Source organism: Diabrotica virgifera, chromosome 2 (genome assembly GCF_917563875.1).
Source record: "Diabrotica virgifera virgifera chromosome 2, PGI_DIABVI_V3a".
NCBI lineage: Eukaryota > Metazoa > Arthropoda > Insecta > Coleoptera > Chrysomelidae > Diabrotica > Diabrotica virgifera.
The window spans coordinates 18,996,202-19,023,144 of record NC_065444.1 but is presented as its reverse complement, the minus strand read 5'-3'; the positions used below and the strand labels follow the sequence as shown (position 1 = coordinate 19,023,144).

The 26,943-nt window shown below is 34.5% G+C and overlaps 1 protein-coding gene across 1 annotated transcript in view; it reads right to left on the bottom strand.

Annotated features, from left to right (window-relative positions):
* Positions 1-26,943, bottom strand: part of LOC114325794 (protocadherin beta-12-like) — a 72,122-nt gene that overhangs the window by 28,039 nt on the left and 17,140 nt on the right. Inside the window, exons 2-3 of the mRNA XM_028273921.2 lie at positions 24,773-24,865; positions 5,606-5,878 (exon numbers count right to left, since the gene is read on the bottom strand). Of these exons, the coding sequence (XP_028129722.2) occupies positions 5,606-5,878; positions 24,773-24,851 (352 nt within the window). The 5' untranslated portion in view covers positions 24,852-24,865. The remainder of the gene's footprint in view (positions 1-5,605; positions 5,879-24,772; positions 24,866-26,943) is intronic.

Sequence of the window (26,943 nt, the reverse complement as noted above, 5' to 3'; positions counted from 1 at the left end):
ACAGAAAAGCTGCAGGTAAGGATGGAATACCAAACGAATTACTGAAATATTGTGGAGCAGCAATGACAGAACAATTAACAACATTAATTAACAAAATCATAAAACACAATAAAATACCGGAAGAATGGAGAAAGAGCAAACTAATTCTACTATTCAAAAAAGGACATAAAAAGCAGCCAGAAAACTACAGAGGTATCAACTTGTTAAATACTACCCTAAAACTTACAACTAAAATCTTACAAGACGTAATGAATCAGAGGATAAGTTTAGCAGATGAACAACATGGTTTTCGTACTGGAAGATCGTGTACAGATGCAATATTCGTCATAAAGCAAATTACTGAGAAATCACTAGAGTATAATAAACCAGCATTTCTATGTCTGATTGACTTAAAGAAAGCATTTGAGAGAGTAAGACTCAAAGATGTAATCCATCTTCTGTATAATAGAGAAGTCCCTCTAGATATTATAAAAACTATTAAGAACATCTACCAAAACAACAAAATGGAAGTCAGAATAGATGGACAACTTACAGAACCTATTATAGATATAGGCAGCGGAATAAGACAGGGAGACTAATTGAGTCCTATGCTTTTCAATTTAATCATGGATGAAATCATCAATATTGCGCCTGTGGTGGAATGGGAGATCTACAGCTCCTCATATTGGAGTGTGGACTGTACAGAAAAAATATTAAAGTGATGTATGAAAAGTTAATTGATCTAAATTGTCCTTTACCTGTCAATTTAAACGAAATTCTTTTTCCAAAAAATAAGCAGACGTTAAAATGTCTTTACGAATATGTAACGTCCTGTAAATTTAAATTTTAAATAGGCTTAGATAATAAAATTAAAAATTGTAAAAATATCACACAAAATTGAAAAATGTATCCATTAATATATTATAACACCCTGTAAATTTAGATAATAAGTAGGCTTAGATATTAACTTAAAATTGTTATTGTAATACCATACAAAAAAACAAATAGTCTGGCTAATTGGCTATGTCAAAACCATTAATAAAAAAAAAAGAAATCATTAAAAACGTCAACAAATGAAGAGGATATAGAATGGGAAACAAAGAAGTAAAAATACTCTGCTACGCAGACGAGGCAATATTGATAGCCCAAGATGAAGATAGTCTGCAAAGATTAGTCCACAGATTTAATATAAGAGCAAGATTCAATTTTCCAATTTCATCTCAGAAAACCAAAACAATAGTAATCAGTAAATAACCACTTGGATGCAAAATAGAAATTGATGGTATCAGTATTGAACAAGTAATGGAAGTAAAATACGACGAAGTAGTTTAGTAATGGAAGTAAAATACCTTGGAATTACATTGTCAAGTTACGGAGACCTAGCCAAATAAGTGAGAAATCAAGTACAAAAAGCAAATAGATTGGCAGGATGCCTTAATAACACTATATGGCGAAACCGACATATTAACACTGAGATGAAGTCAAGAATTTATAAAGCCAGTGTAAGACCAATAATGACATATGCATCAGAAACAAGATCCGATACAGCCACAACACAAAGACTACTGGAAACGGCAGAGATGAGAGTACTGAGAAGAATTACAGGAAATACATTGAGAGATCGAAAGAGGAACGAAGATATTAGAAGACAATGTAACGTACAGTGTATAAACGAATGGACACTAAATAGAAAAAAAGAATGGAACAACCACATAACCAGAATGGGGAAGACACGTGTGGTCAAAATAGCACGAGATAAATCATCAATCGGTAGAAGAAGTATCGGCCAATCGCGCAAAAGATGAAGTGACAACCTTCCATAGAGGTATCAACCCGCCAATGAACAAGCAGAATTGCTTATAAAGAGGAAGAAGAAGAAGAAGAAGACCATTTCCAACGAGAAAAGCCCTGTTTAGTTTGCTAGTTCTGGCCCAAAAATGTTACGAGTAACAGAAATTTGTATATTTGTATGCTTCATACACTTCGAAAAAGCATTTAATAGAGTAAGACACGACATTCTCTTTGAACATTAGCAAGAACTCGGTTTAGGATGGGAAGGACTTCGAACTTTTAAAAAACTTGTACTGGAACGAAAACGCCAGAGTTAAGATCGAACGTTCCTTTTGTATGCGCAAATAAAGATTAGGAGAGGAGTAAAACAAGAATATTTTGTCATTTCTGCTATTTAATCTTTATTCCAATTTTCTATTTAAAAAGACACTGGATGATTCCAAAAATCACACGCGAATAGCATATATATTACCAGCATTAGATTCGCCGACGATACGGTGTTGATTGCGGATTTCAACTTGGGTATAGGTACAACGATTCATCGACAGAGAAATTTTGTATGAAAATAAACCTTAAGAAAACTAAAGTGATGTCAATACGAAAAAACCAAAATGTACCTTAACCTTGCACAGTAAACAGGCACATTATAGAACAGTTCAAGTACCTGGGATGCTGGATCATAGCAGCCTAAATCCTGATCTAGAAATTAAATTGAGAATAGAATAGGCAAGAAAATTTTTCGAAATAAGTTAAAAACTGCTATGTAACGGGATAATACCCGAAGGTTGGCTGTATACCATCTAGTTAAATAAAATTTAACGTGAAGTAAAACACTCCCTGGTGTAGTTGGTATATTTTAATAAAAATTTAAAATTTTTAAAAATCCAAAAGGATTACGCTCAAAACGTTTTCGGACTTATCAGTCCATCATCAGTGAACTCCCTGTCCTTGCAAAATAGACACAATGCCAAACACTGGTTAAATTATATGTTCCAACTACAGAGTAAAAAGTATAAAATAGTTTGGCTTAAAGTGGATGCCAATGGATTACTTCCAGCAACATGATGCTCTACTGCTTTACGTTAAAATATTTTTTGTTATTAGGTCTTCATTGAGTTACGTTTAGTCTGTCATTGACATACTAAACGTAGCTAAATGAAGTAGTCATTGACAGACTAAACGTAGCTCAATGAAGACCTAATAACAAAAAATATTTTAACGTAAAGTAGTAGAGCATCATGTTGCTGGAAGTAATCCATTGGCATCCACTTTAAGCCAAACTATTTTATACTTTTTACTATGTAGTTAGAACATATAATTTAAAATTTAACCAGTGTTTGGCATTGTGGTTATTTTGCAAAGACAGGGAGTTCACTGATTCACGGGAGATGGACTGATAAGTCCGAAAACGTTTTGAACGTAATCCTTTTGAATTTTCAAAAATTTTAAATTTTTATTAAAATATACCAACTACACCAGGGAGTGTTTTACTTCACGTTAAATTTTATTTTGCTTTGTAATTCTTGAATAAAACTCAAATTCGACTACATTTATCAAAATGCTACGTCTAGTCGACTCATCTCTAGGCACTTGAAATGTAGTCCCCTAAAACATCAACCTTAAATAAATTAGGGACCTTTACAATGTGCATATATAGGATAATTTTCAGGATTTCATGGACAGCGCATACCTCAAACGAAGAAGTGCTGCATATTATAATAGCTAAGCTAAGGAACGGGAATTTTTTAACACAGTGAAAATTAATCATATCCTGGCTAAGTACATCCTGATAAATAATAAGTACCGATATCGATGGTCTAGAAGCAATATCTCGTAAGTACCAAAAATTCAAAAATCACGCCCTTTTGCTCCTTAATACTAGTCCTGTCGCCAGGAGGGTACAACGGCCTCCTTAATTCAGATGGACTTTGGACCCAAGTTTTTTTAATGTATTTTGACCCGTAGAACACGAATTTTTTGGGTAACAGTTGATCCGGATGTCGATAAGATTGTTATAAACAAAGAACTTGAGGAATTACATAACAGCGATTTTTCGCAAAACAAAACATTTTTTTGTATTATTTTGGTGATTCTAAGCAAAAAATGTTCTTACAAGTTTTTTTGTGGGATACATAGTTTTCGAGATAAACGCGGATGAACTTTCAAAAAATCGAAAAAGTGCAATTTTTGAACCCGAGTAATTTTTGATTAAAAAATAAAATAGCAATTCAGCTTACTGCATTTGAGAGTTCAAGTCACATTCTATCGGTTTTCATTATTTGCATTGCTATAAATTAATTTTTTATTCAAAATTGAACAACCATTTTCAATTTGGTTGCAAAACGAAAATACGCCGCATCATATTCTAGTCCAATCAGAGAGTGCAACAAGCACCTCTACCGGTTTCGAAACTTGTTAGTCTCTCATCAGGAGGCACATATGCTGCTCTCTCTGATCCAACCAAAACAAACCCCGGCGTGCAGTCACGGATTGCAACGAACGAAATGGCATAGATGCCCTAGCGGCAACTGCTAGCAAAAAACTAAGTTTTCAGTCTAATGGCATACAAAACAGCATAATGCTACTCCATATCCCACCAGACTGAAAACAATGGGAACCTTCTCTGGTCACACCTCCGAGGCTTCTACAATTTGCAAGCCATAACGGATGCTGAGACTAAGGAAGATGAGGGAATTTTACAATTTATAATTCACGTCCCATCTGCGCAGCGCGGTAAAAATCCAACGAGAATGGTTCCCTTCATACTCCAATCAAATGTTTTTTTTTTATTTTTTATTGTTAAACAAAGCTATAAACACATAGTGTATCCCGTGCCCAATGTATGCGTTTTAATGTACGTAATCTACGTAGAAATTGTCTGTATGCGCGCCTACTCGTTCGATTTCAAATGAGAAATGCATTGAAAACATCATTCAAACACTATGTCTTTATAGCTTTGTTTAACAATAAAAAAAAATAATTTCTAGCAATGAAAATAATTAAAAACCATAGAATTTGACTAGAACTTTTAAATGCGGTAAGCAGAATTGCTATTTTATTTTTCAATCAAAAGTTATTCGGGTTCAAAAATTGCAATTTTTCAATTTTTTGAAAGTTCAACCGCGTTTATGTCGAAAGCTATGCATCATACGAAAAAACTTGTAAAAACATTTTTTGCTTAGAATGACCCAAAAAATACAAAAACATGTTTTGTTTTGCGAAAAATCTCTGTTATGTGATTCCTCAAGTTCTTTGTTTATAACAATCTTATCGACATCCGGATCAACTGTTACCCAAAAAATTCGTATTCTACGGGTCAAAATATATAAAAAAAAGTTGGGTAATTCCATCTGAATTAAGGAGGCCGTTGTATCCCCCTTGGCGACAGGACTATACTGATATAAATCCTTTCTAGCAATCACCAGATTCCTAAACTTTATAATATAGTCTTGCAAAACAAACTTTTACGTTATAACTGCCATTAACTACCATAGCAAAATAAACACACACGAGGTATTGCACGCAAAATATTTAAGCGAAGTATTGGCACGTGATCAAAAGTATGATATTCATTGCTTTGCGCCTTTACACTTCTGGTGCTTGGTAGAAAAGGTTTATATCAGTATTGCGGCGCCAAAAGCGTGATTTTTGTTGAATTCTTGGTACCTACGAGGTATTGCTTATAGACCATCGATATATGTACTTAAGTAATAGTGAAAGCAAAGATCGAGAGAAAGAACTAGCAAGAAAAAGACTGTCGTGGCTAACAAACGTCCGACAATGGTTACAAATATAATATAAAATTATGCTCTTAGTGAAAAAATTATCAACTTACCGACTCTTTCACATATCAAATTTACAAAAACAGACGAAGGGCCTTTAACACCTTCCTTATCCAGTTGCTTCCGTAGTGTTAGATTTTTTGTTCCTGGAGTTATTATAACTGGACTATCTTTCTCCTTCAGACGAAGTGCTATAGAACCTCCAACTCTCGGATCACCGTGGACGTGTATTTGCCCGATGATAGATCCAACTGGAAGATCTTCGGCAACGAAGAAATTCTCTGAAGAAGCTCCGTTTTCCAGGAAGCACCGGTTGTCCGTTAGAGCTGAAAATACATTTTTTGATCAATTTAGATACATTTTATTATTTCATAGATAACTAAAGAACTTACAAGATATTTTTTGAGAGTAGACGACAGCATTTCTTTTCAGTTCAAGCTACACCATTGTGTTTCGAAGTATTCGGCTCTCATTAGGTAAGACTTGTGGTAGCTTAAACTAAAATGAAATGCACCCAACTATTTGGCCGGTATAGTAACATAATTGTTTTAAGTACGCTAGTAACGACCCCTATATGAAGCAAGAGAAGTTATTTTTGGAGAAAGGAAACTTGTTTTAGGAAGTAAAAATAAACAACAACAACAAAGGTCTTACAAAAAAGGATGACTGAAATCGATACATGTAGCTCTCATCCATATCCAAAGAAGTTATAGACAAGATCATTGACGTAAGAATGTAATGCAGCATACAATGAAAATTATTTGAATTATCACAGCACGAAACAAATGAACAATTTTAATTAATTTTTTTTTCTTTTAAATGCATTTAAATTTTAAATTGCAAGAATTTTTGTACTTTCTCTGTAATAGTAATGATAACTATAATTGCTTGTTGTGATTTATAAATTAGAGAGAAATTCGTAACAATATGGCATTGTATTGAATATTCGTGCATGAAAAATACACATAGTAATAAATATTTATGTTAACACGAAGATATTGTGAAACAAGAACACTTTTGATTCTTATTGTACTAAAATAAACATCATTTTAAGTTAATCGACTAATTTTATATGCCTCTTCTTCTTATTTTTCAAAATAATTGAAATTTATCTTTCGGTTGCTTCACGTTTATAGTTTTAGCTAGATGACGTCATACCGTTTCAATTATAGTTTTCCTATGGGACCAAGCTCCACGGTTCCACTGAGCTCGGTCTTGAGCTGTTTCTCGGTAATACTCTGTCTGTACTAGATAGATACTTTACTATTCTTTTTGTAGCGGCCCTATCTTTATATATTCGTTGCAACGTATTATTATTTATTATTCTTAAAGACCACCTATCGTCTTTGAATTTTGCAATATGTCGTGCCCACTTCCATTTTAGTTTCTTAATTCTGTGACATAATTTTGTCACCCGACTGTTTTCAGCTCCTTGCTTGCCTATTTATTGAATTTAACAGACCCCTTTTTGTTTACCGACTTTGATTTATGCATTTAAAAGGGGGACCTTTTTAACAGGTACCTCGATATTTATTTTTCATTCTAGAAAATGCTTATTTGATATTTATGTAAATAACCCTTCGATTGTTATTCTAGAGTAAGATGAATTCTTCCGTAATAATCTTTCTTGTTCTGGAACATTGTAATAATGTATAAATAGGGGTTTTTGGAATTAGTAAGTCAGTTGTGAATTTGAATACGTCGGTGTGCTTATGTGTCGGGCGCGATATTTTTTGAACTTGTAATTATGTAAATAAAATATTAGATTTGGTGTAATAAATAGATTAGATATCGTAGTTTGTAAAATAAAAGATATAAATTCATTGTTTTTCACTTGTTTAGTTGTAAGTTATTAAAAATAAATAAAGTTAACTAAAATTAAACTTAGTGCCTAAAAACATAAATAATAAAATAGTAAAGTCAACCGCGTAAAGTCAGTTTGGTAACAATTCGTTGTATTATGTCTTTTAAGCCATTTGAAAGTGTATGAGGACTCTTCGTCTTCATTTAGTACAGTAGAAAGATGGGTTACTGCCCTGCTGAGGCCTTGATGAAGCTCCACGTCTAGGATGTCCAAAAACAGCAGCATAAATTCACTAACAATGGAACAAAAACACATTCGAATGCGACTTTCTAAGTAACATTTAGAGCGTTTTTGAAAGGACAACGTGTATGTTATGCATATATTCATCACAATGGATGAGACTTGGTTCTATCACCATTATCCTGAATGAAAACAAGAGTCTAAAGATTGGTGTCAACCTGAATTTTTTGCTCCGAAACGAGTTTGTGTCCAGAAATCGGCCAAGTAGATGTTAGCATCAGTTGTTTGGGAAGCGAAAGGAATTTTTTTTCTGGATTACTTGCTTCTTCTTCTTCTTCCTTCTTGTATGTAGGCTTTAAAGCCTGTTTCTTCTTCAATATTAGTCTCCTAAATTATTAAAGCTAACGCACCATCTTTTTTTGGTCTTCCAATACTTCTTCGTCCATTTGGTGACTTATCTCGTGCTATTCGTACTATCATATCCTCTGCCATTCTACTAATGTGTTCGTTCCACTCCTGTTTCCGTTTTGTCACCCATCCATTTATGTCTTCTACATTGCATGATCTTCTTATGTTTTCGCTTCTCTCCCTATCCAACAGAATTTTCCCTGATATTCGTCGGAGTATTTTCATATCTGTTGTTTCTAGTAGTCGTCTCGTTTTAGATGTGTCAGGTCTTGTCTCCGCCGTGTTTGTCAATATAGGCCTAATTTCTGCTTTATAGAATCTTGCTTTTGTGTCTTGTCTTAGGTGTTTGTTCTTCCAGACCAGTTTGTGTCATTAAGGGATCCTTAAAGTTTACATGCTTTAAAGCTTTGTTGTCGTACTTCCTCTTCAACATCTCTGTATCTGGTTATATCTATTTCCAGCTATCTAAACCTTGCTTCCTGCTTTATTATTTTCCCATCAATTTCGATATTACATCGTAGTGGGTATTTAGATGTTATCATACATTTGGTTTTTTCTGCTGATATTATCGTATTGTATTTCTTGGCTGTTGTATTGAAGATATGTGTTTATCTTTGGAGATCGTCTTCTGTCTCGGAGATTATTGCGGCGTCGTCTGCATAACATAATATTTGGATTACTTTGTTCCCCATTCTGTAACCATGACTTTTACGTACTGCTTCTATTATTTCGTCCATTATTATATTAAAGAGCAGTGGGCTTAATGAGTCACTTTGTCTGACTCCGCTTTGTACCTACTGGTATAAACTGCATTAGTTTTCCATTTATCTTTGCCTGTATTCGATTATGAAAATAGATGTTTTCGATGGTTTGTATAATATTGATTGGTATGTTTCTTCTGTACAGTAAATGTAAGACGTCTTCGACTTGGATGCGATCGAAAGCCTTTGTCAGGTGTATAAAACATTATGGATTACTAGGATGGATAGGATTACTGTAAAACATGGATTACTTGCAAACTGGTAAAACAATAAATTTTCAATATTATTGTAGAGTTTTAGATTAGGTAAACGAAAAAATTCTTAAAGAAAGGCTCGGTTTGCAGAAGAAAAATCCCTGAGTCCTTCAGTCCTTGAAAAAAATATGAGCGTTTGGAAAATGGCTAAAATCCATGAAATACAGTTCGATCTGTCGATTGAGCATCCACCGTATTCACCAGATTTGGCCCCTAGCGACTTCCATTTGTTTCAATCCCTAAAAAATATGCGTGGAAAGCGCTTTTGAACTAATGATGGGGTCATAACTGCTGTGGAAGCGTATTTTTGTAGCCCTTCCAGATTATCACTTTAGTAATGGAGTTTATAAATTGAAATCTCGTTGGAATAAGTGTATTCATGTTCAGGGAGACTATACAAAATAATAAAGTGTATTTCAAACCATAAAATTGTTAATAGCTTAACGGTGTCTAATCGGACAAATGTTCATGTATAGGAACACTGGAACAGGGGAAGTTTTAATTGTGGAACTTGATTTTAATTGTGGAACCTGTCATCCTGACAAGTTTATGATTGTTAACTGAGCTGTTAAATGTTATTGCCTGTTAAACTGACTGTTAAATGAGTGATAACTAGCAAGTTGGTTTTAAGTTTATTCAATAGCAAACTTTATATAATATATGAAAAAATGTTTGTCCGGCAGATATGCTGGAATAAGTCCGATACGTAGAACATGTCAAATGACAGGAATTATGTTGGTTGCAAATACTGCTGTCCTCAATTAAAACAGGGTATCTGCTAAAAATTGGTTTTTGCTATATGTGGTTTCCTTGTGACCTTATTTATGTTTCTGCAATGTCTGAAAGCCGTATCATTTTATTTAATACCAAAATAGACAAATTGTAATACGCCGCATGTGCATATAGAGTCCTGAGAAATAAACTTTGAGAGCCGATTTCTCGGTTTTAAGTTAGCTTTTATTTTAGGACGGCAAAATAGCAGTCTGATTTTTATATGAGACTTTAATGAAAGGGTAACACATAAATTTGAAGTTCTGTCCGACAAAATACATGGGACGTTTTCGTAGTATGACGTTCAAAACCTGTAACCTGTTCCACAATTAAAACTTACCATACTTCAGTGTTTCCGTACATCAAAGTTTGTCCGACTAGACACCAATAAGCTATTAACAAATTTTCAGCTTGCTATCAATAAACTTTTTTGGTACGCGGGATCCAGGCCTAATATAGAACCTACTACATCATTCGGAGATATCGGAATCCTTATTATTATGATAATTTTAGCCATCCGGTGAAAACATCGAATTAAAAAAAAATGAACTGCATCCAATCCAATTGCATTTCTCATCAAAGTAAAAGTACAAGTTCAGTAGAACGGTTATTAATATTAAATCGTATAAGAGATAGGAGATAAATATGCGTGCCTACATACTTGCTTCGTAGTTTGTATTGTTTTTTACTTTTGATCGTGGAAATATTTTTTCTTTTTCGTGATGTAAAACTAGGTTAGAAAGTGATTCGTTAATTATTATATATTACCTACTGGGTGTAGTTTAATACATATATCGGAAAATTCTTAGGTCTGGATCCGGCGTATGAAAAAAAAGTTGATTAATAGCAAGCTGAAAATTTGTTAATAGCTTAAGGGTGTCTAGTCGGACAAACTTTGATAAATGGGAACACTGGAACAGGGGAAGTTTTAATTGTGGAACAGGTTAAGCCTGATTTTTGCATGAGAGTTTAATCTCTGTTCGGAGAGTTTAAGTCTGTTCTGTCGGACAAAATAAATGTGCCGTTTTCGTGGTCTGACCGTTCTAAATTTTTAACCTGTTCCACAATTAAAACTGCTCCTGTTTCAGTGTTCCCATATATCAAAGTTTATCTGACTAGACACCCTTAAGCTATTAACAAATTTTCGGCTTGCTATTAATAAACTTTTTTTTCATACGCGGGATCCAGACCTATCTAGGAGTAATTTGATAAATAGATTCTTTTCTATACTTTAGTTTAATAGATAATGTATTTCTAGTATTAAAAGCCTTTAAAAAGCCGTTAAATATGCAACCAAATTTTGTTTCCAAACGTACTACAATATACTCGTGGGTATTTTTTAAAAATGTGGCGTTTTTAGTTGGAACAATAATTTTTTACTGAAAAAAATTGGGATTAATTCAAAGAATAAACTCCCGTGAAATCAAAATGAAATGTGAGAAGACGAACAATGTCCTTCAGATTAAGACTTTGAGGAATTAGAAATATACGGACACGGAGAAAGAGGCTGCAGAGCATCTTTTAAGTGTTTACTTCCCAGGGTCTATACAATTGATTAGTGGTTATAATCATCAAACAAACTTTAGCCCACCCAGAAATGCCTTGATGACCTCTGAAGTGATTTTTGGTTCTCACGCGGTCAGATGAGCTATTTAACATTTTGAACTTTACAAAATTGCGAGACCGGATGGCATTCCAGAAGAGCTGGACATGATTATGGGTTCACTGATCGGAATATTTAGAGCGTCATGCTTTGTGATATACTCCCAAGGCTGGAGAAGAGAAAAGCGGGGGAGGCGTTCCAAATTACGCTTTAGCAATCAACTTCTTCTTCTTTAAGTGCCATCCCCACGGCGGAGGTCGGCAATCATCATAGCTATTCGTATTTTAGAGACGGCTGCTCTGAAAAGTTCATTTGATGTACATCCGTACCACTCTCTCAGGTTGCGCGTCCACGATACTCTGCGTCTCCCTATGCTTCTCTTTCCTTGAATCTTATACAATCATACGAGCCTATAAGTCTGACTTCACTCATGTTAGAAATCATGGAAAACATTTTTAATTAATACATCAAGAAAAACAGTGTTAATCAAAACCAGTGGCGGATCCAGCATCATTAAGAGGGGGGGCCGATTGGCTAAATTTCTATAAAAATAAATGAATGTTCTTATAATCTTTATAGATAATTAAAAAAATTAAATCACTTTGTTTGAGAGGGGGGGCCGATCGCCCCTATCGCCCCTCCCTGGATTCGCCACTGATCAAAACCCACTGCACCAGAGGCAATGGCTGTATTAAGCAGGGAAATCAGTTGAGCCCTGAACAATCTGGTGTCGGAACTCGAAAGGAGTCTGCAACAGAAATCAATCGCTTTATTGCAATTTTTAGACATAGAAGGTGCATTTCATAATACTTCCATCGAGTCAATAGATAGTGCATTGGTGAGGAAGAAAATCAACAACACAACATACAAGTAGATTATTCAGACCAGAATAATATCCAAAGATCAAAGGTACGTATAAAAGTAACATAAACCACCTAAAGGTAACTAAGAAGTATCCTTAAGGGGTATATTGTCAACAACATTAGGGAATATAGTCGTGGATGACCTGATTCACGGGCTTAGCAGCCAAGGAATCTGGACCCAGAGTTTCGCCGACGATATCCTAATAGTGACTATGGGAAATTTCTCAGCAGGTTGCGGATCAGATGTGATTTGCCTTTGATTACACAGAGAGTTGGTATCTGAAAGGGAACCCAAGTTCCAAAACTAAATAAGTAGCATTCACTAGTAAGAGGAAGCTTACCGGATTGAGTGAGCTCAAATTATTTGGGAAGAAAGTAGAATCATAACCTACAGGACTACGTAGTCTTATAGAACTTCAGACGAGTTGTAGGTAAAATCTGGGGGTTAAAAGTAAAGGTAATCTGTTGGTTATTAACATTAGTGATACGACCGACAATTATTTATGGTTTAGTAGTTTAGTTTAGTGGAAAATATGGCTTTGCAATCTTTTATGACCTCTCTCACACGCTTTTAAAAAGGCTGCCTTCTTGTTTATGAATATGTAGTGAGTTTCTATGCCATATTTCATTGTTTTTTTAATTTGTCTCAAGCTTGGCATATGGTGACTCGCAGAATTACAACCAGCCTGGTATTTGAGTTAAACTTAATTGAAGTGTACCAAAAAACCACTGGAATAGTCAAAACTCTGTTTTCAGAATTGGCTCGAGCGCATGCAAAATTGCATTAGGTACCCTTTACGGGGAATACTTAGAAAAAACTAATCATACAATCTTTAAAAGCTAGCTGCTGTTTTGTTCCAGCTCTAAAACCAAAATAGAAAAGACCCAACTAGTAGGTACATTAATAATTTGTCTTCATTCATTCATTAAGCGTTACAATCCCTAGGGATTATAGCTAACGCTATGGCGTTCAAAATCCTATTCTTGGGTGAATGGATTACTCCTCTGTAATATTTATAGCTTGCTGTGTGTCTTTGTTGTTCTCGTGATTCTTTTTTATTTCTTCCTGTCCTTACACTGAATGACTGAGTCTTTCACATTAATTGCTCTTATGTCTTCTTCTACATCATCCAGCCATCTTCTGGGTCTTTGTAATTTGTCTTAATCAACCAATAATATTTTAACTACATTGATTTAAGCTTGATTGATTTGTTGTTTAAAGCACTTTCTAATGGTAGGGGAGCAAAGTATGCTAAATTTGCAGTCACTAGAGCGTTATGGGGACCTATTGGGTTATGATTATTAGGTCCTAAAACCAAAAAAAGTTAAGTACAATTTTTCATTTTAATGGGGACTTTTCATTTTTTAATTTAATTTTCCATTTACAACAATCGTTTTTTCCGATTATAGCGCCATCTATACATAATTCGAAAAAATGTCTCGAATAAAAGTTGCTTATTTTTAGGTAAAGAATCCAAATCTGCAATAAAAATTTGGGGGTCCCATTTAAGATTTTAAAGTGACCTACCCCTTACTCCGTGGGGGATCGAGTTTGGTACCGTTCGATAGATTTTTCAAAAAAATTTTGAAAGTGTATTTTGCAGTTTTTCGATCTGATGTTCATTTTGCGAAATATCGCTGGGTTTGTATTAAAAATTTTAAATTTACCCCCCACCCGTCTCCGTGGGGGATCATGTTTAGTACCATTAGATAGCTTTTTGAAACATATTGAAGACATATTTTTTTTTATCAAAAATGAATAACCATTTTCAATTTATTTTTTAGTTTTTCGATCTGACGTTCATTTCACGAAATATTGGCTTTTTTTTTGTGAAACTTTTTGACTCACCCATTACCTTACGCCCCGCTCAAATCGTCAGATTTTTGAAATATACACTCTTTGCATGTTGCCTGTCAGCTCTTGTAACATAATGACCTAATTTGTTACCTTTGACCCACTTACAACGTGTGGGAGTCATATGTTATCCTAGGGCCATATCCTTAGGGATTATATCCATCCTTTGGAATTTGCTATGTTAGCATTTTGATGTGACTTTTAGTCCATTTTTGAAAGGCTTTGACCTTCGTATTTTTTGGTTGGCTCACCATGTTCTTGCAACACTGATGATGCTCTTTTTAGAGCGAAAACGTTCTGTTCGATGTTTGTAGCCCTATAGGGCTTTTTAAAATAATATACCTTTTACCAAGACCAAAATTCTTTATTAAATTTTACTTTGCATGTACTTAACTTACCTTATCTTAATCTGGCAATTTCGAGTATTTTTAAGGATAGATTTTTTTTCGGGCTTCCCTTAACGAACTCCCCTGTGTTAAGAGCCAATATATGGTAGAGGCACATCTGCAGGGTACCAGGTTTCTTCCCATGTAATAATCTGACGCGCTCGAGTAACTGAAAAAATCCCCGCTTGGGCTGCGCTACCATAAATATGAATGATACACTACGTATAATTTAAACTTCGACTTTTTATGAAGCATGTTTAAATAAACCAATTTAACTTATTGAGTGCGAAGAAAGTGCATGGCTCTTCTGTAGGTATAAGTATTTACATGTTACTGTTTATAGCTATAAATATTTGTTATTTTCTAAATTGTACACCAACAGGTTGTACAGTCATAAATCCAATTAAAATCTAAAAAAATGTTCTCTTGTTTCACGTTACCTACTTCTGCAGTATGATAGAAGGCGATCACGCGTGTTAACAAACATCTACACGGTTTAACACGAAAACTAAATCCACTTTTTTAAATTACATGTTCTACTTCTCTTGTAAAAACATTAATACTAACCCAGAACATGAGATATCTTTTAAGAAAGTAACTTCTGAAGAACATTCAATAAAAATATTTTTTTTTATATAAAATTATCGAAGGGTTTCTTAAAGAAGGTAATCGTTATGCCAGCATCTTGTAATCTAATAAAATATTTAAATAATGCCAAATAAACAAATTTATAGGAAGGCGTTCTAAGAACCTATGTATTATATTAATTACCATTATATAAGGGCCGTATACGTTATTTTCACTGTAACCAGTAAATCTACCTAAAACTTGTATAAAAACAAAAAAGAAAATTCAAAGAAACGCAGGGATATTTTATTTTCTTTTTTCATTTTATAGTAAATTTAAAAATTAATGTTTACTAGAAAATTATAAAAGTACTATCTCCATTTAATTGCCTTTTGATTCCATTCCATTACGTTTTATACGTTTGAAAGCTTTAAATAATACAAACAACAAAAGTAGTGTATTTGTAAAAGGGGGTTTAGTATATTTCCAAATAATACATACATAATCTTTATTTCTTTTACCGGCTGACGCCAGTGTCGAAATAGTATATTGTGCAACAAGTGCAGAAAGGTACTAATTTCTCACGAGTTTGAAAAGTTGCGGTACGAGCGCAAGCGAGTGCCGCAATTCAAACGAGTGAGAAATTACCTTTCTGCACGTGTTTCACACTATACTTTTTCTACAAGCACAGTTTTTCCTAAAAATAAAAATCACAATTTCCAAACGACGATTAATTATAATAGTACCTATGTGATAAATTTTAAACTGTATTTAATTAATACCTACTAATCAATTTAAATTCCTTATACCTAAATAAATTGCACAGAAATCAGTTAAAAAATTAATGCACTGCCTTAATTTGTTTAAAAAACAATTATTACACATTATTGACATCATATTTATGCAGTCACGGATATACACAAAACCTACTTCATTCGACGTCTCTTGCACAGGTTGCTAAATCCTTATTGGTTATTTGATAATTATAAAATGTTTAATAAGAATAAAATTGTAAAATAAAACAGTTGTAACATCCATAATTTAGTTTCTATGCTATAGTTAAATATAATAATTGTCTTATAGGTTATATATTTGTCTAAAGTTTAACCACGGATGTAAACAGAATATAACGTTACTCAGAATGCGGTAGTCCACGGATGTAAACAGAATATAACGTTACTCAGAATGAGGTAGTCAACTGTGCAGAAAAGAACTTTTTCTACAACCACTATTCAAAGTGCACTTTTCTGCACGGTTTTATGTTAGCAAACTTGATATTTTCTCACAGTATAAGATATTTGACATTAGTGTGCAGAAAAGTGACGTTTCTGTGCCGCAAAGTGACGTTTCTGTGCCGCAAAGTTCTTTTCTGCACAGTTGACTACCTCATTCTGAGTAACGTTATATTCTGTTTACATTCGTGGACTACCGCATTCTGAGTAACGTTATATTCTGTTTACATCCGTGGTTAAACTTTAGACAAATATATAACCTATAAGACAATTATTATATTTAACTATAGCACAGAAACTAAATTATGGATGTTACAACTGTTTTATTTTACAATTTTATTCTTATTAAACATTTTATAATTATCAAATAACCAATAAGGATTTAGCAACCTGTGCAAGAGACGTCGAATGAAGTAGGTTTTGTGTAAATCCGTGACTGGATAAATATAATGTCAATAATGTGTAATAATTGTTTAAATTTAAACAAATTAAGGTAGTGCATTAATTTTTTTACTGATTTCTGTGCAATTTATTTAGGTATAAGGAATTTAAATTGATTAGTAGGTATTAATTAAATACAGTTTAAAATTTATCACATAGGTACCTATTATAATTAATCGTCGTTTGGAAATTGTGATTTTTATTTTTAGGAAAAACTGTGCTTGTAGAAAAAGTATAGTGTGAAACACGTGCAGAAAGGTAATTTCTCACTCGTTTGAATTGCGGCACTCGCTTGCGCTCGTACCGCAACTTTTCAAACTCGTGAGAAATTAGTACCTTTCTGCACTTGTTGCACAATATACTATTGCGGCACAGAAACGTCACTTTGCGGCACAGAAACGTCACTTTTCTGCACACTAATGTCAAATATCTTATACTGTGAGAAAATATCAAGTTTGCTAACATAAAACCGTGCAGAAAAGTGCACTTTGAGTAGTGTAGAAAAATCAAATTTTACATTTCAAAAATAAATATAAATAGTACATTGTTTACCGGGTAGGAAAAGCTTAACATTCCTGGACGACTGTGAAGATTGCTAAGTCGAGGCGCAAGCCGAGACTTAGCAACACAGAGTCCAGGAATGTGGCTTTTCCTACGAGGTAAACATACTATTTTTCCGCAAATCGTTTAAAATTCGACAGATATTGATTGATTTAAAAAAAACGCGATAATTTTATTCCCAAATAAATGGTGCTTTGAAATTCCTAATAAAATTACTTGGGTTACTATGGAAACGTATTGAGGTTGAATTGTCAAACTTGACGCTTATAAATTTAACACTAACAACTGTACGGAAATATCATTTTTCTACAACCACTATTCAAAGTGCACTTTTCTGCACGGTTTTATGTTAGCAAACTTGATATTTTCTCACAGTATAAGATATTTGACATTAGTGTGCAGAAAAGTGACGTTTCTGTGCCGCAAAGTGACGTTTCTGTGCCGCAAAGTTCTTTTCTGCACAGTTGACTACCTCATTCTGAGTAACGATATATTCTGTTTACATCCGTGGACTACCGCATTCTGAGTAACGTTATATTCTGTTTACATCCGTGGTTAAACTTTAGACAAATATATAACCTATAAGACAATTATTATATTTAACTATAGCATAGGAACTAAATTATGGATGTTACAACTGTTTTATTTTACAATTTTATTCTTATTAAACATTTTATAATTATCAAATAACCAATAAGGATTTAGCAACCTGTGCAAGAGACGTCGAATGAAGTAGGTTTTGTGTAAATCCGTGACTGCATAAATATAATGTTAATAATATGTAATAATTGTTTAAATTTAAACAAATTAAGGCAGTGCATTAATTTTTTAACTGATTTCTGTGCAATTTATTTAGGTATAAGGAATTTAAATTGATTAGTAGGTATTAATTAAATACAGTTTAAAATTTATCACATAGGTACCTATTATAATTAATCGTCGTTTGGAAATTGTGATTTTTATTTTTAGGAAAAACTGTGCTTGTAGAAAAAGTATAGTGTGAAACACGTGCAGAAAGGTAATTTCTCACTCGTTTGAATTGCGGCACTCGCTTGCGCTCGTACCGCAACTTTTCAAACTCGTGAGAAATTAGTACCTTTCTGCACTTGTTGCACAATATACTATTCCTTACAGTAAGGAAATGACATTTCCTTACAGTAAGGAAGTCCTGACTTTTTCTTCAAGAAATTTTGACAGGAATGTCAAAATTTCCGGCGATTTGCGGAAAATTATATTTATATAACAACTACATACAGCCTAATTAAAATCTAAAAATATCCAAATAATTTAAATATTAATCAATGAATCAAAATTACAATGATTTTTGTTTTTCAAAAACGTAGGTGTATGTGCATACATCGAGACCTTAGCTGCCAACATTTTCATACTTTTAATGGTGTGGATCATTGCTTAAGGTAGATTTTACCATATTTCAATTAGACCAGTTCTCATTTCGTCAGTCTTTTACATGGCTGGAATTATCAACCTTAGTTTGCTCCCTAGTCTATGCTAGACAAGTTCAATCGAGTTTAAGTCCAGTGAACAGACAGGCCAATTCATCAATCAGTCCTGATTTGTCCATTGTTGAACATAAATAAGTCTTCTACAGATATTTCCATCTTTTTCTGTTAATCGCCTCTGCTACCCAATCGGTCATAATTCTTTGGAGGTAGTCAGTACATCGCGTTAGACGTCTTCTCTGGCTTCTCTTGTTTGCCTGTAGTCTCCACTCAAGCAGTTTTTTATGCACCTGTCGTCTTTCATTCTTACATGTCCCGCCCATCCAATTTTGCCTTGTAATACGTTCAATAATGTATTCCACTCGTCCACTCTTCCCTCTTCCACTGGAGTCTTCCAACTTCACGTTGTGTCCTTCTTAATTTCAATTTTTAACGCTGATGTTTTTGTGAGAGGACTGGTAGAACGCACTGGTTGAAAGTTTTCCTTTTTAAATAGATTGAGACACATATTTTAAACACATATATCATTTTTCCGAATGCAGCCCAACCTAAACTTATTCTTCTGAGCAGCTCAAATGTTTGGTTATATCGCATTAATCCTATTTCCTGAACCAAATACAAATATTTTTCCACAACTTCTTGATCTCTATAAGTTTAGTGGATCTGAAATTTGTCATCGTTTTTGTTCTCCGACCCTCTGTATTACTTAGTGTAGTTTTTGTAGCATATCTCTGGCTTCTTCTAAGTCGTGTATTATGAGAATAATGCCATCGGCATATCGAAAATGATTCGGTCTGCTTCCATCTATATTAATACCCTTTGGGTCCCACTTTTTTTTGGAATGAGGTAGAAAGATTCGTAAATCGACTAGGGAAGGTGTCCCTAGTGCTTTTGGTTTCAACCAAACCAGAGACATACGCCGACGGCACAATGTTAAAAACTAAGTGACAGAGGGCTCCTTCGGATATCCCTGCCAGGTCACCTACCAACTAAAACCACCCTCTCTTCGACCCGAGGTATCCCTGGACGAGTTCATTAGCGAACGAAACATATGGGGATACTTCGCGCAGACCGGATTAAAGGTGCCCTTAGAGTCTTAGAGCTATTTATTATATCTATAGCACTTACCTAATAGCGGGGAAAAGATCTAGTTCCCAAGCGGAGAAACTTGGGAACATTGAAAAAAAGGAGAAGGTAACTCGATACATTTTTATACAATAAAGAAGAAAGAAAGAAATACAGATTTTTTTTATTTTTTTTACAGTTGACCGCTATGAAGGAGGTAGACTCCCTCACCCAGCTTGTTCTACTCTTTCCATTATAGACTTTCTTTTCATGATGTTTGTTATATGGTCGATTATACACTCGAAATTCTCTTTGCTGGTCATTGCAATCTGCATGATGTTGTTGAGCGAGATAGCGCCAAAGCTATTCTGCAACCTTTGTTGTTCTACGACGAAAACATTACACCGGAAGATGCAATGTTCCGCGTCGTCCCTCTCGTGACACGTGGTGCATATGTCATCGTTGGTTTTTTTGATGCCATATGTGTAAGACCTAAAAGATCCATGACCCGTCTGGAACTGAGTAAAGTAGTAATTTACTCGTTTAAATTTACAGTTGTACCAAGCTACAACATCGGGGATCAGCGTTTTGGTCCAGCGAGCCTTCGTGGTCTGTACCTCCCATTCCCTTTGCCATTCCAATAGCATGTTTACTCGAATGGTCCTTCTCACCTGTGGTAAGTGGCCATCGTGGGCTTCATACAGCATTTGTCTCTCTTTGGCTAACAGGTGAATAGGAACCTGTAAGGCCAACGTAGAAGTGGTTCGGTACGCACTCACCACTTTTAAAAGAGGCTTCCTTTGGGCTCTTGTTATGATATCCTTGTACTTCTGGTATTTTAGTACGTTGATCCAGACGGGGGTTCCATATAGAAGGGTCGACTGCACCACTTGGAGGTACAAACTTCTCTTGTTGCTGCTGGGCCCTCCAGTGTTAGGTATTATTCTCTGGATAGCTGCCGTCCGTTCGTTTGCCTTCTTAACCACTCTTAATAAGTGTTTCGTGTATCTTAGGCCTCTGTCCAGGTCGATGACTACTACCTATTTGGAAGGTCAAGTCAGGCCCATTTCTTGGAGCTTTAAGTTTGACCATTTCTATCTTGTGACCTGCAAGTTCAAGATCATTATTTTCCATCCACCTGTTCACTTTCTCGCAGCATTCGTTTACGATTTCCACAAGGTCCAAGTACATGTCGTTTGTGACCAATATAGCAAGGTCATCATTATGAGAATAATTTCATCGGCATATCGGAAATGATTCGCTTTGTTTCCATCTATATTAATACCCTTTGAGTCCTACTCTAATTGTTTAAGTGCATACTCCATGACTGTTACAAAACAGTTTTGGTGACACAGTATCTCCCTGCCGCACCCCTCCACCAATTTTTATCTTCTCCCTCATGCAGTTTAGTAAACTAATGAGCCTATAATTTTCAAGATCTAATTTATCCCTTTTTTATGAAGGAAGATATCAATTACTTAAGAAGTAAACATTATATTATATTGAAGATATCAAAATACTTATGAGGATATCAGGAGGTTTTATTTGATGTGTTATCCTATGAAGAATCGTATTGGTTATACATTATTTGTTGCTTACTTCATTTATACATACAATACAGTATGACAGTTAACTTTAAGGTATATGAGAGGATTCTGCATATAGCATTTGCATACATAATTGAATTCTTCTTCACTTCATGTCCTGTCTTATTAAAGCTTAAACTAAATCTTTACCTTGAATATTCTTCATAAAGTTTTATGTACTTATGCATCAAAGGATCTAGGACTACGATCTGAGATCTGACATTCTTCTTAGGATTATGTAAATATACATTTGTTTAATTGAAACGCATCTTTGGTCAGGTTAGCCTTGGAAACAATTGTAAACGTTCAACTGACCTTTTGCAATGTTAGTTATGTTTATAAACATCATCCTGATCATTTTCTATCATTTAAATATGGCTTCTAGTTTAAGTATTGAGACTTAAAAGTGACATTTGTAGTTAACAATCCATCTATTATAATCAGCTTGCGGTCATTTCATTTTTGTTAACATTTTTTTTCGACCATGAAGGACCCTTGATAATAGAGTTTACAGTACCTAGAGTGCACATCAACCCAAATCTGTATAATGATTTTGAACAAGCTTCATCAAGCCATATGACGAAAACGCACAGGGACACTCTCGCGTGGTGTCATTCTTCCGCAGGACAATGCTCGGTCTCAGGTTGCCAAAGTAGTGAAAGAAAATATGTAACGAAAGAAATGGAGGAAAGAAAATATGTAACGAAAGAAATGGAGGATATAGAAGGATCTACTTTATAGTCGCCGATTATCGCCTTAGAATTTTTACAATTTTGGGCCACTGAAAAAGGCGTTAAAAAGTAATAGGTCTGGATCCCGCGTATGAAAAAAAAGTTGATTAATAGCAAGCTGAAAATTTGTTAAGAGCTTAAGGGTGTCTAGTCGGATAAATTTTGATATATGGGAACACTGGAACAGGGGCAGTTTTAATTGTGGAACAGATTAAAAATTTGGAACGGTCATACCATGAAACCGGCACATTTATTTTGTCCGACAGAACATACTTAAACTCTCCGAACAGATATTAAACTCTCATGCAAAAATCAGACTGCTATTTATCACCTGTCATAATTTCTGTCATTTGCCCTATTCTACATGTTCCACTCATTAAAACGCCCATTTGGTGATAAATAGCAGTCTGATTTTTGCATGAGAGTTTAATCTCTGTTCGGAGAGTTTAAGTCTGTTCTGTCGGACAAAATAAATGTGCCGTTTTCGTGGTCTGACCGTTCCAAATTTTTAACCTGTTCCACAATTAAAACTGTCCGACTAGACACCCTTAAGCTATTAACACATTTTCAGCTTGCTATTAATCAACTTTTTTTTCATACGCGGGATCCAGACCTATAATCCTTTTCAGTCGGACGAAAAAGTACAGAATGACGTAAAAGAATTCTTCGAGCAACAGCAACAAGAATCTTTTAAGCTAAGCAGGATATACATCAGTTGCTAAAACAATGGGATATTATGCCGTCATCTTAGCGCTAACTATTTGTTAGATATATTTTTCAATAAAGTTTTTCTAGGCCAAAGATTGGTTTCAATTTAACAAGGTTTCAAATATAATAATATTTCTCAATTTTTTTGTTTACTGTGTAACAACTAATTCTTTTCAACTAATTCTTTATATTTTTCTGTTGTAAAACATTTCCAAATTTGACGATTATCTACTACATTTCTGCTTTGATCCCATTATTTGATTACATTCATAAGCCAGCGTACACATACGATAATTAGCCGCCTTCCTGCATATATTATTACTCGAAGAAGCAAAATAATTAACTCGTATATGACCCATCGAAAATTCATGCTAGTTTAAAATCGTTAGTCCAAGTCTAAACCAAGAGAACTTTAAGAGGAACTACGCTACTAAGAACACTCCTTCCGCTTGCCTAAGCAAATCCTTTCACCTGTCGCTTATTTTAAAGATTTAAAGGGTGATTTAAGTTAACGATCTAAGTCTATTACGTGTTTTGTACGTGAATTTAAAAAGTCGTTACATTTTTTGAGGCTTAAAATACTAAAACAATGCATAATAAAGATACATTTTATTTAGCTAAAATATTATGTTAGTTGACATTTAAGCGGAGTAATACCAAGAACATGGCTGAAGTTGACGTTTATTGATTTACCAAAGACAACAAAATCCGTATCCTGCAGTGATTTCCGGATCATCAGCTTAATGACCCATATTTTAAAATTATTTCTAAAAATTATAGATCAGAGGATATTAGAAACTGTGCGAAGAAAAAATTAACCGTACAAATTTTGGTTTTCGGAATGCAGTGGGTACGAGAGAGACCCTCTTTAGTGTACAAGTGCTATTTCAACGATGTAGAGACGTACATTGCGATATTTATGCAGGCTTCAATGATTACCATAAAGCGTTCGATACAGTAAAGCACGAAAAACTGATGCAGATATTAACCAATATTGGAATAAATATCTGTGATCTAAGAATTATTAGCAATCTGTACTGGAATCAAACATCTTCTATCCGGACAGAGGCAGGAGAATCCGACGATATCAATATCAAACGCGGGGTCCGTCAGGGATGTATACTATCACCACTGCTGTTCAATAGATACATACTCTGAGGAAATCTTTCAAGAAGCAGTGGATGATGTAGAAGCTGGAATTCGAATTAACGGAGAATGTTACTACGATGTTATATCTTTCCTATACTATTGTAGGTAGTTGAGTCGTGGACTCTCACAGACGCCACCTTCAAGATTCAGGCCTTAGAAATGTGGTTATCGTCGAATACTGAAGATATCTTATACCGACCATGTTACTAATCAGTGTATTAAGAATACAAAAAGAAAAAGATCTGTTAACCACAATAAAAACAGCCAAAATCAAATAGAGAGATATGGATAGCTGCAACTAATATTACAGGGAAAAGTAGAAGGAAAAACAAGGACCAGGAAGGCGAAGGATTTCGTGGCTGAAAAATCTACATACCTATAGTCCGTCCGCTATAACTTTTCCCATGCGGTACGATTCATTTTCAATCAAATTAAGTCAAAACATAAATTGAAACGAACGTCGATGTGTATATACATTTTGTATACTGTATACTATATACTACACACATCGGCGTACGTTTCGCTTTCTGTTTTGACTTAATTTGATTGAAAATGAATCGTACCGCATGGGAAAAGTTATAGCGGACGGACTTTACGTGTTTTAACACAAAAACCACAAATCAATTCAGAACAGCAGTGTGTAAAATACAGAATGCCATGATGGTTGCCAACATCCGAAACGGATAGGCACTATAAGAAGAAGTTAGTGTTTTGCGTTAATGTTATTTTTTTCTAATAATAAACTAAAGTATTACTTTTTATATTAACCACCAACCTGTTATAGATTTGTGAAAAAGTATTGCCAAAATCCATAGTATATATCTGTTATTCCATTCGAAATCAGGTTTGGCCATGGTATAAAGAACATCTGAAACAAAATATGATTATAAACATTAAATTATTTGAAGCATAAAGATAAACAAATTCAGAATAATAAAAAATAATATTTTTTACATGCATTTATAATCCTAAAATTCTTTATAATCCTAAAACATTTTAGATAACTTTTAGAAAATTTTAGTTTTAGATAACTTTTATTCACAGTCCAAGACTTAACACCGTAAAGTAAGACCAAGAATACATAGCAGCGAAGTAGCCAATGACTATTTTAGGTCTCTTCTACATAATTTTAGTCCAGGAACTAAAGCTTTTCACCTCGCAATTTTTACAGAATGGATCGATTTCCTTGAAAATTTGAGAATAAGTAGTGGATAGTCCAAGAATCAAAATCTATATGATGCCGAAAGGCGCTTTTACCATGGGGGTGAACATTTTTTATTATATTTTGACCACAAAAGTTGGTAAAAACATTCATTCTAAGCAAAAAATGTTCTATACATTTTTTTGATAAAATTAACAGTTTTCGATTTATTCGCTATCGAAAGTGTTAGTTTTATATCGAAAAAATCAATGTTTTTCGATATAGTACTTATTTACGATTCACTAAATTTTTTCCGCAGACAAAATTTTTTCAAACCAAGGTCTTGGGAATTAACGCGATTTTTGAAGATTTTTGACCCCCCTCCCCCCAACCTGCGTTACGTTATACTTGAACGGTCCCTAACCTACAATTTCATATTTAAACATTTTTTTGTATCTCTCATGCAAATTTTTCTATTCTGAAGAAAATGGCATTACTTACCAAACTTCAAAAATTCGTTATTCCCTTTTAACTCCAGTTTTTAAAAATTAATCATTTTAAACCAGTCAAACTTCTAGAATCTATTAACACATTGACGGAAAGTGCGTCAAATGTATAAGCAGGTGTTGTGACACTATATATGTATTTTGCAATGTATATGGCAAAATGCAACGTCTATAGACGTTGTGTCACAGTACATCAATGGAAATTGGACGTCTATATACGTTTTGTCCGCCATAAAGACACTGCTTACAAACAAAGACCTTCAGTTGCCTCTCAGATTGAGGGCTCTAAGATGCTACATATTTTCTATATTGCTATACGGAATGGAAGCTTGGACATTGAAGAGACAACACATAAGAAGAATAGAAGCGTTCGAAATGTGGTGTTACAGAAGAATATTGAAAATTCAGTGGGTTCAAAGGATTACCAATGTTGAAGTGCTACGACGTTTAAATAAGGAGTATAAAAACTAGAAAACTGGAATATTTGGGTCACATTACCAGAGGAGAAAAATATAGTTGCTGAGAATTATTATGCAAGGAAGGATCCAAGGAAGAAGAAGCATAGGAAGAAGACGCATCTCCTGGCTGAGGAACCTTAGAGAAGGGTTTAACTGTAGTTCATTATAACTATTCACAGCAGAAGCCAACAAAGTGACCATAGCCATTATGATATGCAACCTCCGATAGGAGAGGGAACTTTAAGAAGAAGTTGTATTTTCCCTCGCAAAATATTTGGCACCGGCCGGCGCTGATACCCCGTCAAAATCTTCTTCTTGCAGTGCCTATCCGTTTCGGATGTTGGCGACCATCATGGCAATCTGCACTTTGCACACTGCTGCTCTGAAAAGATTTGTAGTTGTTGTGTTAAACCACGTTCGTAGATTTTTCAGCCAGGAAATCCTTCGCCTTCCTGGTCCTCGCTTTCCCTCTACTTTTCCCTGCAAGACCAGTTGCAGCAGTCCATATCTCTCACTGTTCCTCATGATGTGACCGAGGTATTCGATTTTGGCTGTTTTTATTTTGATTAACAGCTCTTTTTCTTTTTTCATTCTCAGCAAAACACCCTCATTAGTAATGTGGTCGGTATAAGATATCTTCAGGATTCGACGGTAAAGCCACATCTCAAAAGCCTCAATTTTCTTGCAGGTGGCGTCTGTGAGAGTCCACGACTCAACTCCGTACAACAGTATAGGAAATATATAACATCGTAGTAATCTGACTTTTATGGGTATCGACAAATCATGACATTTGAACAACTTTGCCATTTTTTGAAATGCAGATCTTGCTTTCTCTATCCTA